Source organism: Heptranchias perlo, chromosome 29 (genome assembly GCF_035084215.1).
Source record: "Heptranchias perlo isolate sHepPer1 chromosome 29, sHepPer1.hap1, whole genome shotgun sequence".
Classification (NCBI taxonomy): domain Eukaryota; kingdom Metazoa; phylum Chordata; class Chondrichthyes; order Hexanchiformes; family Hexanchidae; genus Heptranchias; species Heptranchias perlo.
Genome location: NC_090353.1, coordinates 4,166,858 through 4,182,243, shown reverse-complemented (window position 1 = coordinate 4,182,243; position 15,386 = coordinate 4,166,858). Strand labels below are relative to the sequence as shown.

The 15,386-nt window shown below is 51.1% G+C and overlaps 1 protein-coding gene across 1 annotated transcript in view; it reads left to right on the top strand.

The window, feature by feature from the left end:
* Positions 1 to 6,814, top strand: part of LOC137299332 (lipoprotein lipase-like) — a 73,251-nt gene extending 66,437 nt beyond the window's left edge. Inside the window, exons 8-10 of the mRNA XM_067967992.1 lie at positions 2,902 to 3,135; positions 5,736 to 5,845; positions 6,393 to 6,814. Of these exons, the coding sequence (XP_067824093.1) occupies positions 2,902 to 3,135; positions 5,736 to 5,817 (316 nt within the window). The 3' untranslated portion in view covers positions 5,818 to 5,845; positions 6,393 to 6,814. The remainder of the gene's footprint in view (positions 1 to 2,901; positions 3,136 to 5,735; positions 5,846 to 6,392) is intronic.
* The last annotated feature ends 8,572 nt before the right edge of the window (positions 6,815 to 15,386 follow it).

Sequence of the window (15,386 nt, the reverse complement as noted above, 5' to 3'; positions counted from 1 at the left end):
GAGTATTGTGCTGTCAGTGTGCAGTGAGGATGTGATTATTAAATATTGGGCTTGATTTGCTTGTCACCCTGACAATGAAGAGGAACTGATGGGCTGTCAAGTGAACGATGTATCTGTCACTTGGTTTTATACCAGTGCCCAGGAGATTCATATCACTGATGTCCCCAGTGGTGTTTTAGTGATGTTGGTTGAGGGATAAATATTGGCCAGGACACCGGGGAGAACTCCCCTGCTTTTCTTCGAATAGTGGCCGTGGGAGGAGAGGGCAGGAGCGGCCTTGGTTTAACCTCTCGGCCCCCGACACACCTGTAGGAGCTCAATCCCTCAATGGCCAGAACAAGTCTTCCCATCGCCGGCCATTTTATACGGGCTGACTGAGGACACGACGCCTTCTGAGCGAGAGATGTAAGAAATCTCACCGTCCATACTGTCCATGGATTCACGTGTCTTGATGAAGTGTGATGGGGGGAGGGGCGATCAGGCAGCGAGACGATCGGGGGGGGCGGGGCAATTGGGGGATGGGCAATCGGGGGGCGATCAGGGGCAGGGCAATTGGGGGCGATTGGGAGAGGGTGGGGTGATTGGGGGGGTGACTGGGGCGAGGGGTGATCGGGGGAGGGACAATTGGGGGCGATTGGGAGGGGGTGGGGTGATTGGGGGCTGATCGGGGGAGGGATGATTGGGGGCGATTGGGAGGGGGTGGGGTGATTGGGGGGGTGACTGGGGTGAGGGGTGATCGGGGGGGGGGCGAGGGGTGACCGGGGGAGGGGAGGCGAGGGGTGATGGGGGGGGGCGAGGGGTGATCGGGGGGGCGAGGGGTGATCGGGGTGGGGGCGAGGGGTGATCGGGGGGGCGAGGGGTGATCGGGGTGGGGGCGAGGGGTGATCGGGGGGCGAGGGGTGATCGGGGTGGGGGCGAGGGGTGATGGGGGGGCGAGGGGTGATCGGGGGGGCGAGGGGTGATCGGGGGGGCAAGGGGTGATCGGGGTGGGGGCGAGGGGTGATGGGGGGGCGAGGGGTGATCGGGGTGGGGGCGAGGGGTGATCGGGGGGGCGAGGGGTGATCGGGGTGGGGGCGAGGGGTGATCGGGGGGCGAGGGGTGATCGGGGGGGGCGAGGGGTGATCGGGGGGGCGAGGGGTGATCGGGGTGGGGGCGAGGGGTGATTGGGGTGGGGGCGAGGGGTGATCGGGGGGGCGAGGGGTGATGGGGGGGCGAGGAGTGATCGGGGGGGCGAGGGGTGATCGGGGGGGCGAGGGGTGATGGGGGGGCGAGGGGTGATGGGGGGGGGCGAGGGGTGATGGGGGTGGGGGCGAGGGGTGATGGGGGGGGCGAGGGGTGATGGGGGTGGGGGCGAGGGGTGATCGGGGGGGTGAGGGGTGATCGGGGGGGTGATGGGGGTGGGGGCGAGGGGTGATCGGGGGGGCGAGGGGTGATCGGGGGGGCGAGGGGTGATCGGGGGGGTGAGGGGTGATGGGGGGGTGGCGAGCACGTGCCGGCAGCGGTCCGCAGCGTTAATGTGGAGCGTTCCTGGTCCTCCTGCGTCCTGAACGTACCTGACGGTTTGTTCGGTGGCCTCTGACGGTCCCTTTAAGGACCGCTGGTTAGGCTGCTGTACATCCAGAAATGTTAGTCGCAGCTTGTGCAGTGCAGGCTCTGTCTAGTCTTCATCAATTTAGCAAATGGGCGTCGGGCCCTCATTTCAATATTCAAATGAGACCTCTGCTCATTTCAGGCATTCACAAGGGCCACCTAAGAAAAGGCCCTGCCGTGGTCTGACTGATGTTGTATCCCTGCCCCAGTGAGTCCGTAAATCGCCCAGAGCAGGTGTGAAGGTGCCTGCTGCAGGAATGGAAGTGATGCAGTCCTGAGGTTGGGGTGAGGCAGATTGTTGAGACAGAGGAGAGAAAGCTTCACTCTGCTCCAGGCCGTGTGCGCTCTGATGTGAAATACTCCATTCTCAGCGCAGAACGCCAAAACCGAAACATCACCGTGAGAATCGAAGCTTTGATGGGGGGGATCTCAGCTCTCGCTCCGATCCCATCATATTGTTGGGCCGAGTGATTTGTCATCGCTCGAGTCGGCCAAGAGACTGGTACTTCCGCTGGTTCGAGCAGCATTGTAAGATTTGGGCAGCAAGATGTCCAATGGACAGAAATTGGCCATAACAGCAGACTGCTTAAGATGTTTCTATGAGATTCTGCTGTACATTGTTTTGATGGGAGGCACTAATTTATCACCTGTGGCTCAGTGGGTAACTCTCTCACCTCTGAGTCAGAAGGTCACGGGTTCAAGTCCTGTATCCAGAGACTTGAGAACATAATCCAAGCTGACACTCCGGTACAGTACTGAGGGAGTGCTGCACTCTCGGAGGTGCTCTCTTTAGGATAAGACATTAAACTGAGACCCTGTCTGTCCTCTCAGGTGGATGTAGAGGATCCCATGACACTGTTTGAAGAAGAGCAGGGGAGTTCTCCCCAGTCTCCTGGCCGATATTTATCCAACATCACTAAAACAGATGATCTGGTCATTATCACATTGCTATTTGTGGGATCTTGCTGTGCGCAAATTGGCTGCCGAGTTTCCTACATTACAACAGTGACTACACTTCAAAAATACTTCACTGGCTGTAAAGTACTTTGGGACGTCCTGAGGTACTGAAAGGAGTTTATATAAATGCAAGTTCATTATTTTATTCATTTTAAATCACTTCTTACATTTTTGACAATGGTGATAACTTGCCTTAAGGGTAGAAATCATGGGATTTATCAATGACTAGTGATCAAAAATCCCGCCCTGGTCATTGTATTTTTTCATGTTTTAAAGAACTTTCTATTGCTGCCTCCATTCTGCCCGTTCTCCGGACTCTTTGGTTTCCACTGATATCCTCGTGTTCCTTCACAGCCCGGAAATTTCATCCAACAGAACCTACTCGTTCCTGGTGCACACGGAGATAGATATCGGGGAGCTGCTGATGGTGACGTTGGAGTGGGAATCTTCCTCTTCCATCTGGTCCACCATCATGGGGAAGGTCACCAGACCATGGTCAATGTGGAGATTCTGGGACAGCAGCGAGGAGGCCACCAATGATCTGGAGATAAGGAAGTTGCGAGTGAAAGCAGGAGAGACCCAGAAAAGGTAGGTTCCGATCGTAATGTGATGAAAGTGGGGCCAACGGTTGGGGGGAGGGGGTTGCTGAATTTCTATGGGGGTCTCCTGCTCAACCGATGTAATTTCTGTAGAAGAGTCACGCTAACCCTCGTAAAACAGTGTTAACAATACTGACGCCATTTTACCAGGGCCTTCCGCGCTTCTTCCCCCAAAGTTACGGTTGGTGAGCGGGAGAATCCCCATGGAAATTCCCCCCTCTATATTGTACAAGGCCTAATATTCCTGTTGTATAAAAGCAGCCTGCCCACTCACTCACTGTGAGCAGCCCCATGGGCGATTGGCTAAAACATCAGAGTTGGTTTTAAGAAAGAACAGAAGGAGGCCATTCAGCCCCTCGAGCCTCTTCCGCCATTCAATTAGATCATGGCTGCTTAGTATCTTAACTCCAATTACCCACCTTGGTTTCATATCCCTTAACACCCTGGCCTAACAAAAATCGATCAATCTCAGTGTTGAAATTTTCAATTGACCCCCAGCCTTAACAGCTTTTTGGGGGAGAGAGTTCCAGATTTCCACTCTCCTTTGTGTGAAGAAGTTCTTCCTGACATCACCCCTGAACGGCCTAGCTCTAATTTTAAGGTTGCCTTCAGTGCTGCTGACGATCACGTTCTCGCTGAGTTCCCTTTTGCTAGAGCCTGCTAGATATGGGCTTGTCGATAGGTGGAGTGCCCGATCTTTAGTTTGATGGTGAAGGGGGCACCTAGAAGATACCAACTACGTCACTCCAAACAATTAGTTTAATCAGAGGGATCATGATTAGTCTTCATCAAAAATAAAATCCAAGCCAGCAGAACACAAGCTACCGATATATTAAAAGCCTTACTTCTATGCAAACTATCCACTTACAAAACTTAACCTCCAGTTGTCTTGTTTTTGTCACACATGTTTTTCCATAAGAAATATCCAGGTCCACATTTATAGTGGGATTTGCCCCGTAAACCTGCCGGGCTGTAATTATACCCTCCTATCAGTGGCGGTGCTGCACTGCCTCCCAGCTCCTCGGAGAAAATCCTCGGCTTAAACTCCTCGACGGGGGAGATGTTCAACTCTCGGGGTGTAAATCTAGTCTCGCGGATCGCCCCCTCCGTTATAGAAACTCCATGATTTTTATTTCCATTAATTTAGATAGAAATTATAATCGAGCAGTTTTAATGGGATAAAGTAAATCTTATTAAAATCTTCTGGTCCAATTGCCCCCTCCCCCCGCCGCCCCCTTTAATCCTGAATCACCTCAAGGTGTCACTTGGTCCTGACTCCCGATGTACAATGCCACAGGAGATGGACCAGAGCGGGGGACGGACCAGTGCGGGGGACGGACCAGAGCGGGGGACGGACCAGTGCGGGGGACGGACCAGAGCGGGGGACGGACCAGTGCGGGGGACGGACCAGAGCGGGGGACGGACCAGTGCGGGGGACGGACCAGTGCGGGGGACGGACCAGTGCGGGGGACGGACCAGTGCGGGGGACGGACCAGTGCGGGGGACGGACCAGAGCGGGGGACGGACCAGAGCGGGGGACGGACCAGAGCGGGGGACGGACCAGAGCGGGGGACGGACCAGAGCGGGGGACGGACCAGTGCGGGGGACGGACCAGTGCGGGGGACGGACCAGAGCGGGGGACGGACCAGAGCGGGGGACGGACCAGAGCGGGGGACGGACCAGTGCGGGGGACGGACCAGAGCGGGGGACGGACCAGAGCGGGGGACGGACCAGTGCGGGGGACGGACCAGAGCGGGGGACGGACCAGAGCGGGGGACGGACCAGAGCGGGGGACGGACCAGTGCGGGGGACGGACCAGAGCGGGGGACGGACCAGAGCGGGGGACGGACCAGTGCGGGGGACGGACCAGAGCGGGGGACGGACCAGAGCGGGGGACGGACCAGAGCGGGGGACGGACCAGAGCGGGAGATCGACCAGTGCCTGATCACATTGTCACAGTGTCTCAAAGCGTTTGTCACTCAAATTACTTTTGAGGAGCAGTGACTGGCATCGCGGGTTTAGAAATCTGTCTTCTGATCCCTGCCATAAAAACATAAGTAATAGGAGCAGGAGTAGGCCATTCGGCCCCTCGAGCCTGCTCCATCATTCAATCAGATCATGGCTGATCTTTGGCCTCAACTCCACTTTCCCGCCCGATCCCCATATCCCTTGATTCCCCTAGAGTCCAAAAATCTTTCCATCTCAGCCTTGAATACACTCAACCACTCACATCCATAGCCCTCTGGGATAGAGAATTCCAAACATTCACAACCCTCTGAGTGAAGAAATTCCTCATCTCAGTCCTAAATGGCCGACCCCTTATCTTGAAACTATGCCCCCTAGTTCCAGACTCTCCCGCTAGGGGAACCAGCCTCTCAGCCTCTGTCAAGCCCCCTCAGAATTTTATACGTTTCAGTAACTTTGGCAGAAAGTCAGTGGGAACCCTGGAGAAAGGACAATCTTATGCCAAGGTTACTGTGGGAGATCGGGGAACTCTGGAGGAACGTCCGCTCGTATCTGATTAAATTCGGCCGCCTGCTCCGATCACTCCTCTGGATTGATGACCGGGTTTTCTTTCTTTCTGTGCAGGATTGTGTTCTGTGCAAAAGACTCCGCCTCTGTGAAGGTGCAGCCAGCGCAAGAGGTGACTTTTGTGAAGTGTCAGAATTGATGGATTAGCAAGAAGACCGGCAGATAAGGTGCGTGCAGTGGTTAAGAGGGTTGGTAATGGGTGTGTCTTTCAACATCATAGCTCCCCGCAGCTCCCACCCAACCTCCCGGCACTGGACTTTCCAGGGATTCTTCCAATCACTTGGAGATATAGTGGAATTACAGTCAGGGAACACAGTTTTAATTAAAGTGCCAGTGTAGCCCACATCCCGAGAACAAATGATAAAAAAACGATGACAATCTCTGCTCAATTGAGTCCTCCGACTGCCAGACATTAAATTGGTTGAAAGTGGCCATGGGGGAGTCAGAAAAATATAATCTTAAAACTGTGTGAAGGTTGGCATCAGAGTGCCTGACAGAACCTGCCAATTGGAGATTCTCCTGCAGTATTTATTCAGTCTCTCACAGAGCTGTAAACTTTTCTTCCTAGTTTTAATATACTTAGCAGATTTCAGAAACCGTGCTCCTTTATTTGGGAGTTTTTGGTTAACTTTATGTAAGTGTGCAGACAGCAGTAATGGAATCTTACTTCTTGTAGTAGATTAGCACACTGACAACATTCTCACCTCTCCGCAGACACCCCAGTATCAGACCACCTCCTCTCCTACCAAGAATTGTTTGGCTGTTGGAATTCTTATGAAATTGGATGGGTAATTGCTGTAAAAAGGCAGAGAAGACACCTACTATGAGGAATATAAAAGAACCAGAAAAGACATTGTCCGCAGTGATGTACAGGCTAAACCTCTTCAGAAATTCTCAAAGATTGAAGATTTCAAAGGCGTTTCATCAACTGTTATATGTTCAACTTTGTTTTGATACATTGGTTGAGTATCACCGCAGTGAGAGTGACGTGATACAGTATCACCGCAGTGAGAGTGACGTGGTACAGTATCACCGCAGTGAGAGTGACGTGGTACAGTATCACCGCAGTGAGAGTGACGTGATACAGTATCACCGCAGTGAGAGTGACGTGGTACAGTATCACCGCAGTGAGAGTGACGTGGTACAGTATCACCGCAGTGAGAGTGACGTGGTACAGTATCACCGCAGTGAGAGTGACGTGGTACAGTATCACCGCAGTGAGAGTGACGTGGTACAGTATCACCGCAGTGAGAGTGACGTGGTACAGTATCACCGCAGTGAGAGTGACGTGGTACAGTATCACCGCAGTGAGAGTGACGTGATACAGTATCACCGCAGTGAGAGTGACGTGATACAGTATCACCGCAGTGAGAGTGACGTGATACAGTATCACCGCAGTGAGAGTGACGTGATACAGTATCACCGCAGTGAGAGTGACGTGATACAGTATCACCGCAGTGAGAGTGACGTGGTACAGTATCACCGCAGTGAGAGTGACGTGATACAGTATCACCGCAGTGAGAGTGACGTGATACAGTATCACCGCAGTGAGAGTGACGTGGTACAGTATCACCGCAGTGAGAGTGACGTGGTACAGTATCACCGCAGTGAGAGTGACGTGGTACAGTATCACCGCAGTGAGAGTGACGTGGTACAGTATCACCGCAGTGAGAGTGACGTGGTACAGTATCACCGCAGTGAGAGTGACGTGGTACAGTATCACTGCAGTGAGAGTGACGTGATACAGTATCACCGCAGTGAGAGTGACGTGATACAGTATCACCGCAGTGAGAGTGACGTGATACAGTATCACCGCAGTGAGAGTGACGTGGTACAGTATCACCGCAGTGAGAGTGACGTGATACAGTATCACTGGAGTGTGAGTGAAGTAGTACAGTATCACTGCAGTGAGAGTGACGAGATACAGTATCACCGCAGTGAGAGTGACGTGATACAGTATCACTGGAGTGTGAGTGAAGTAGTACAGTATCACTGCAGTGAGAGTGACGAGATACAGTATCACCGCAGTGAGAGTGACGTGATACAGTATCACTGCAGTGAGAGTGACGAGATACAGTATCACCGCAGTGAGAGTGACGTGGTACAGTATCACCGCAGTGAGAGTGACGTGATACAGTATCACTGGAGTGTGAGTGAAGTAGTACAGTATCACTGCAGTGAGAGTGACGAGATACAGTATCACCGCAGTGAGAGTGACGTGATACAGTATCACTGCAGTGAGAGTGACGAGATACAGTATCACCGCAGTGAGAGTGACGTGGTACAGTATCACCGCAGTGAGAGTGACGTGATACAGTATCACCGCAGTGAGAGTGACGTGATACAGTATCACCGCAGTGAGAGTGACGTGATACAGTATCACCGCAGTGAGAGTGACGTGGTACAGTATCACCGCAGTGAGAGTGACGTGGTACAGTATCACTGCAGTGAGAGTGACGTGATACAGTATCACCGCAGTGAGAGTGACGTGATACAGTATCACCGCAGTGAGAGTGACGTGGTACAGTATCACCGCAGTGAGAGTGACGTGATACAGTATCACCGCAGTGAGAGTGACGTGATACAGTATCACCGCAGTGAGAGTGACGTGATACAGTATCACCGCAGTGAGAGTGACGTGATACAGTATCACCGCAGTGAGAGTGACGTGATACAGTATCACTGGAGTGTGAGTGAAGTAGTACAGTATCACTGCAGTGAGAATGACGAGGCACAGTATCACTGCAGTGAGAGTGACGTGATACAATGAGAGTGACGAGGCACAGTGTCACTGCAGTGAGAGTGACGTGATACAATGAGAGTGAGGTGGTACAGTATCACTGCAGTGAGAGTGACGAGGCACAGTATCATTGCAGTGAGAGTGACGTGATACAATGAGAGTGAGGTGGTACAGTATCACTGCAGTGAGAGTGACGAGGCACAGTATCACTGCAGTGAGAGTGACGTGATACAATGAGAGTGAGGTGGTACAGTATCACTGCAGTGAGAGTGACGAGGCACAGTATCACTGCAGTGAGAGTGACGTGATACAATGAGAGTGAGGTGGTACAGTATCACTGCAGTGAGAGTGACGAGGCACAGTATCACTGCAGTGAGAGTGACGTGATACAATGAGAGTGAGGTGGTACAGTATCACTGCAGTGAGAGTGACGAGCACAGTATCACTGCAGTGAGAGTGACGTGATACAATGAGAGTGAGGTGGTACAGTATCACTGCAGTGAGAGCGATGCACAACCTTGTCAGCTGGATGGAGACGCTGTCTTTGCAATCACCAGTGTCTGTACTATTTATTAAATGTGTATATTTATATATATATGTATAAATGCACTTTGTAAATATGAGATTTTTTATTACAGCTTCTTTCCGCTCACTGTGCAGACGGCCTGAAACTGCGGGCGCCTCTATTGCCCAATCTTCCAATGATATGTTCAATTGCTGATATGTAAAAGTCACAGCTTCTAGTTATGCAGTGTGTGTGTGAGAGCTGCACGCTCTGAGCTATTCTTACTGAACAGTGTGTGTATTCAGATATCGAGTAAACAGGCATGTATTCTGCAATATTTTAATACAATGTCATTTGAGCAGTCTCCAATTCTAAAATCACTTGCAATATACACTCTCCGCTTCAACCTGAGAGGGGCCCTGTACCCTGTATACATAACACACTGAGAGGGGTCCTGTACCCTGTATATATAACACACTAAGAGGGGCCCTGAACACTGTATATATAACACACAGAGAGGGGCCCTGTACCCTGTATAGATTACACACTGAGAGGGGACCCTGTACCCTGTATAGATTACACACTGAGAGGGGCCCTGTACCCTGTATATATAACACACTGAGAGGGGCCCTGTACCCTGTATAGACGACACACTGAGAGGGGCCCTGTACCCTGTATATATAACACACTGAGAGGAGCCCTGTACCCTGTATAGATTACACACTGAGAGGGGCCCTGTACCCTGTATATACAACACAGTGAGAGGGACCCTGTACCCTGTATATATAACACACAGAGAGGGGCCCTGTACCCTGTATAGATTACACACAGAGAGGGACCCTGTACCCTGTATATACAACACACTGAGAGGGGCCCTGTACCCTGTATAGATTACACACTGAGAGGGGCCCTGAACCCTGTATATACAACACAGTGAGAGGGGCCCTGTACCCTGTATAGATTACACACTGAGAGGGGGCCCTGTACCCTGTATAGATTACACAGTGAGAGGGGGCCCTGTACCCTGTATAGATTACACACTGAGAGGGGCCCTGTACCCTGTATATATAACAAACTGAGAGGGGCCCTGTACCGTGTATAGATTACACACTGAGAGGAGCCCTGTACCCTGTATATATAACACACTGAGAGGGGCCCTGTACCCTGTATATATAACACACTGAGAGGGGCCCTGTACCCTGTATAGATTACACACTGAGAGTGGACCGTGTACCCTGTATATATAACACACTGAGAGGGGCCCTGTACCCTGTATATACAACACACTGAGAGGGGCCCTGTACCCTGTATAGATTACACACTGAGAGGGGACCTGTACCCTGTATATATAACACACTGAGAGGGGACCCTGTACCCTGTATATATAACACACTGAGAGGGGCCCTGTACCCTGTATATACAACACACTGAGAGGGGCCCTGTACCCTGTATATACAACACATTGAGAGGGGCCCTGTACCCTGTATATATAACACACTGAGAGGGACCCTGTACCCTGTATATATAAAACACTGAGAGGGGCCCTGAACCCTGTATATACAACACACTGAGAGGGGCCCTGTACCCTGTATATACAACACACTGAGAGGGGCCCTGTACCCTGTATATATAACACACTGAGAGGAGCCCTGTACCCTGTATATATAACACACTGAGAGGGGCCCTGTACCCTGTATATACAACACAGTGAGAGGGACCCTGTACCCTGTATAGATAACACACAGAGAGGGGCCCTGTACCCTGTATAGATTACACACTGAGAGGGGCCCTGTACCCTGTATATATAACACACTGAGAGGGGCCCTGTACCCTTTATAGATTACACACTGAGAGTGGCCCTGAACGCTGTATATATAACACACTGAGAGTGGCCCTGTACCCTGTATATATAACACACTGAGAGGGGCCCTGTACCCTGTATAGATTACACACTGAGAGGGGCCCTGAACCCTGTATATATAACACACTGAGAGGGGTTCTGTACCCTGTATATATAACACACTGAGAGGGGCCCTGTACCCTGTATATATAAAACACTGAGAGGGGCCCTGAACCCTGTATATATAACACACTGAGAGGGGCCCTGTACCCTGTATAGATTACACACTGAGAGGGGACCTGTACCCTGTATATATAACACACTGAGAGGGGCCCTGTACCCTGTATAGATTACACACAGAGAGGGCCCTGTACCCTGTATATATAACACACTGAGAGGGGCCCTGTCCCCTGTATATGTAACACACTAAGAGGGGACCTGTACCCTGTATATATAACACACTGAGAGGGGACCCTGTACCCTGTATATATAACACACTGAGAGGGGCCCTGTACCCTGTATATATAACAGACTGAGAGGGGCCCTGTACCCTGTATAGATTACACACTGAGAGGGGCCCTGAACCCTGTATATACAACACAGTGAGAGGGGCCCTGTACCCTGTATAGATTACACACTGAGAGGGGCCCTGTACCATGTATATATAACAAACTGAGAGGGGCCCTGTACCCTGTATAGATTACACACTGAGAGGGGCCCTGTACCCTGTATATATAACACACTGAGAGGGGCCCTGTACCCTGTATATATAACACACTGAGAGGGGCCCTGTACCCTGTGTAGATTACACACTGAGAGTGGACCGTGTACCCTGTATATATAACACACTGAGAGGGGCCCTGTACCCTGTATATACAACACACTGAGAGGGGCCCTGTACCCTGTATAGATTACACACTGAGAGGGGACCTGTACCCTGTATATATAACACACTGAGAGGGGACCCTGTACCCTGTATATATAACACACTGAGAGGGGCCCTGTACCCTGTATATACAACACACTGAGAGGGGCCCTGTACCCTGTATATACAACACACTGAGAGGGGCCCTGTACCCTGTATATATAACACACTGAGAGGGACCCTGTACCCTGTATATATAACACACTGAGAGGGGACCCTGTACCCTGTATATATAACACACTGAGAGTGGCCCTGTACCCTGTATATATAACACACTGAGAGGGGCCCTGTACCCTGTATATATAACACAGTGAGAGGGGCCCTGTACCCTGTATATACAACACACTGAGAGGGGCCCTGTACCCTGTATATACAACACACTGAGAGGGGCCCTGTACCCTGTATATATAACACACTGAGAGGGACCCTGTACCCTGTATATATAACACACTGAGAGGGGACCCTGTACCCTGTATATATAACACACTGAGAGGGGCCCTGTACCCTGTATATACAACACAGTGAGAGGGACCCTGTACCCTGTACATATAACACACTGAGAGGGGCCCTGTACCCTGTATAGATTACACACAGAGAGGGACCCTGTACCCTGTATATACAACACACTGAGAGGGGCCCTGTACCCTGTATAGATTACACACTGAGAGGGGCCCTGTACCCTGTATAGATTACACACTGAGAGGGGCCCTGTACCCTGTATATATAACACACTGAGAGGGGCCCTGTACCCTTTATAGATTACACACTGAGAGTGGCCCTGAACGCTGTATATATAACACACTGAGAGTGGCCCTGTACCCTGTATATATAACACACTGAGAGGGGCCCTGTACCCTGTATAGATTACACACTGAGAGGGGCCCTGAACCCTGTATATATAACACACTGAGAGGGGCCCTGTACCCTGTATATATAACACACTGAGAGGGGCCCTGTACCCTGTATATATAACACACTGAGAGGGGCCCTGAACCCTGTATATATAACACACTGAGAGGGGCCCTGTACCCTGTATATATAACACTCTGAGAGGGGACCTTGGACCCTGTATATATAACACACTGAGAGGGGCCCTGTACCCTGTATATGTAACACACTGAGAGGGGCCCTGTACCCTGTATATATAACACACTGAGAGGGGCCCTGTACCCTGTATAGATGACACACTGAGAGGGGCCCTGTACCCTGTATAGATTACACACTGAGAGGGGCCCTGTACCCTGTATATATAACACACTGAGAGGGGCCCGGTACCCTGTATAGATTACACACAGAGAGGGCCCTGTACCCTGTATATATAACACACTGAGAGGGGCCCTGTCCCCTGTATATGTAACACACTGAGAGGGGGCCCTGTACCCTGTATATACAACACACTGAGAGGGGCCCTGTATCCTGTATAGATTACACACTGAGAGGGGACCTGTACCCTGTATATATAACACACTGAGAGGGGACCCTGTACCCTGTATATATAACACACTGAGAGGGGCCCTGTACCCTGTATATATAACACACTGAGAGGGGCCCTGTCCCCTGTATATGTAACACACTAAGAGGGGACCTGTACCCTGTATATATAACACACTGAGAGGGGACCCTGTACCCTGTATATATAACACACTGAGAGGGGCCCTGTACCCTGTATATATAACAGACTGAGAGGGGCCCTGTACCCTGTATAGATTACACACTGAGAGGGGCCCTGAACCCTGTATATACAACACAGTGAGAGGGGCCCTGTACCCTGTATAGATTACACACTGAGAGGGGTCCTGTACCATGTATATATAACAAACTGAGAGGGGCCCTGTACCCTGTATAGATTACACACTGAGAGGGGCCCTGTACCCTGTATATATAACACACTGAGAGGGGCCCTGTACCCTGTATATATAACACACTGAGAGGGGCCCTGTACCCTGTGTAGATTACACACTGAGAGTGGACCGTGTACCCTGTATATATAACACACTGAGAGGGGCCCTGTACCCTGTATATACAACACACTGAGAGGGGCCCTGTACCCTGTATAGATTACACACTGAGAGGGGACCTGTACCCTGTATATATAACACACTGAGAGGGGACCCTGTACCCTGTATATATAACACACTGAGAGGGGCCCTGTACCCTGTATATACAACACACTGAGAGGGGCCCTGTACCCTGTATATACAACACACTGAGAGGGGCCCTGTACCCTGTATATATAACACACTGAGAGGGACCCTGTACCCTGTATATATAACACACTGAGAGGGGCCCTGTACCCTGTATATATAACACACTGAGAGGGGCCCTGTACCCTGTATATATAACACAGTGAGAGGGGCCCTGTACCCTGTATATACAACACACTGAGAGGGGCCCTGTACCCTGTATATACAACACACTGAGAGGGGCCCTGTACCCTGTATATATAACACACTGAGAGGGACCCTGTACCCTGTATATATAACACACTGAGAGAGGTCCCTGTACCCTGTATATATAACACACTGAGAGGGGCCCTGTACCCTGTATATACAACACAGTGAGAGGGACCCTGTACCCTGTACATATAACACACTGAGAGGGGCCCTGTACCCTGTATAGATTACACACAGAGAGGGACCCTGTACCCTGTATATACAACACATTGAGAGGGGCCCTGTACCCTGTATAGATTACACACTGAGAGGGGCCCTGTACCCTGTATATATAACACACTGAGAGGGGCCCTGTACCCTTTATAGATTACACACTGAGAGTGGCCCTGAACGCTGTATATATAACACACTGAGAGTGGCCCTGTACCCTGTATATATAACACACTGAGAGGGGCCCTGTACCCTGTATAGATTACACACTGAGAGGGGCCCTGAACCCTGTATATATAACACACTGAGAGGGGCCCTGTACCCTGTATATATAACACACTGAGAGGGGCCCTGTACCCTGTATATATAACACACTGAGAGGGGCCCTGAACCCTGTATATATAACACACTGAGAGGGGCCCTGTACCCTGTATATATAACACTCTGAGAGGGGACCTTGGACCCTGTATATATAACACACTGAGAGGGGCCCTGTACCCTGTATATGTAACACACTGAGAGGGGCCCTGTACCCTGTATATATAACACACTGAGAGGGGCCCTGTACCCTGTATAGATGACACACTGAGAGGGGCCCTGTACCCTGTATAGATTACACACTGAGAGGGGCCCTGTACCCTGTATATATAACACACTGAGAGGGGCCCGGTACCCTGTATAGATTACACACAGAGAGGGCCCTGTACCCTGTATATATAACACACTGAGAGGGGCCCTGTCACCTGTATATGTAACACACTGAGAGGGGGCCCTGTACCCTGTATATACAACACACTGAGAGGGGCCCTGTACCCTGTATAGATTACACACTGAGAGGGGCCCTGTACCCTGTATATATAACACACTGAGAGGGGCCCGGTACCCTGTATAGATTACACACAGAGAGGGCCCTGTACCCTGTATATATAACAGACTGAGAGGGGCCCTGTACCCTGTATATATAACACACTGAGAGGGGCCCTGTACCCTGTATAGATTACACACTGAGAGGGGCCCTTTCCCCTGTATATAATACACTGAGAGGGCCCTGTACCCTGTATATATATCACACTGAGAGGGGCCCTGTACCCTGTA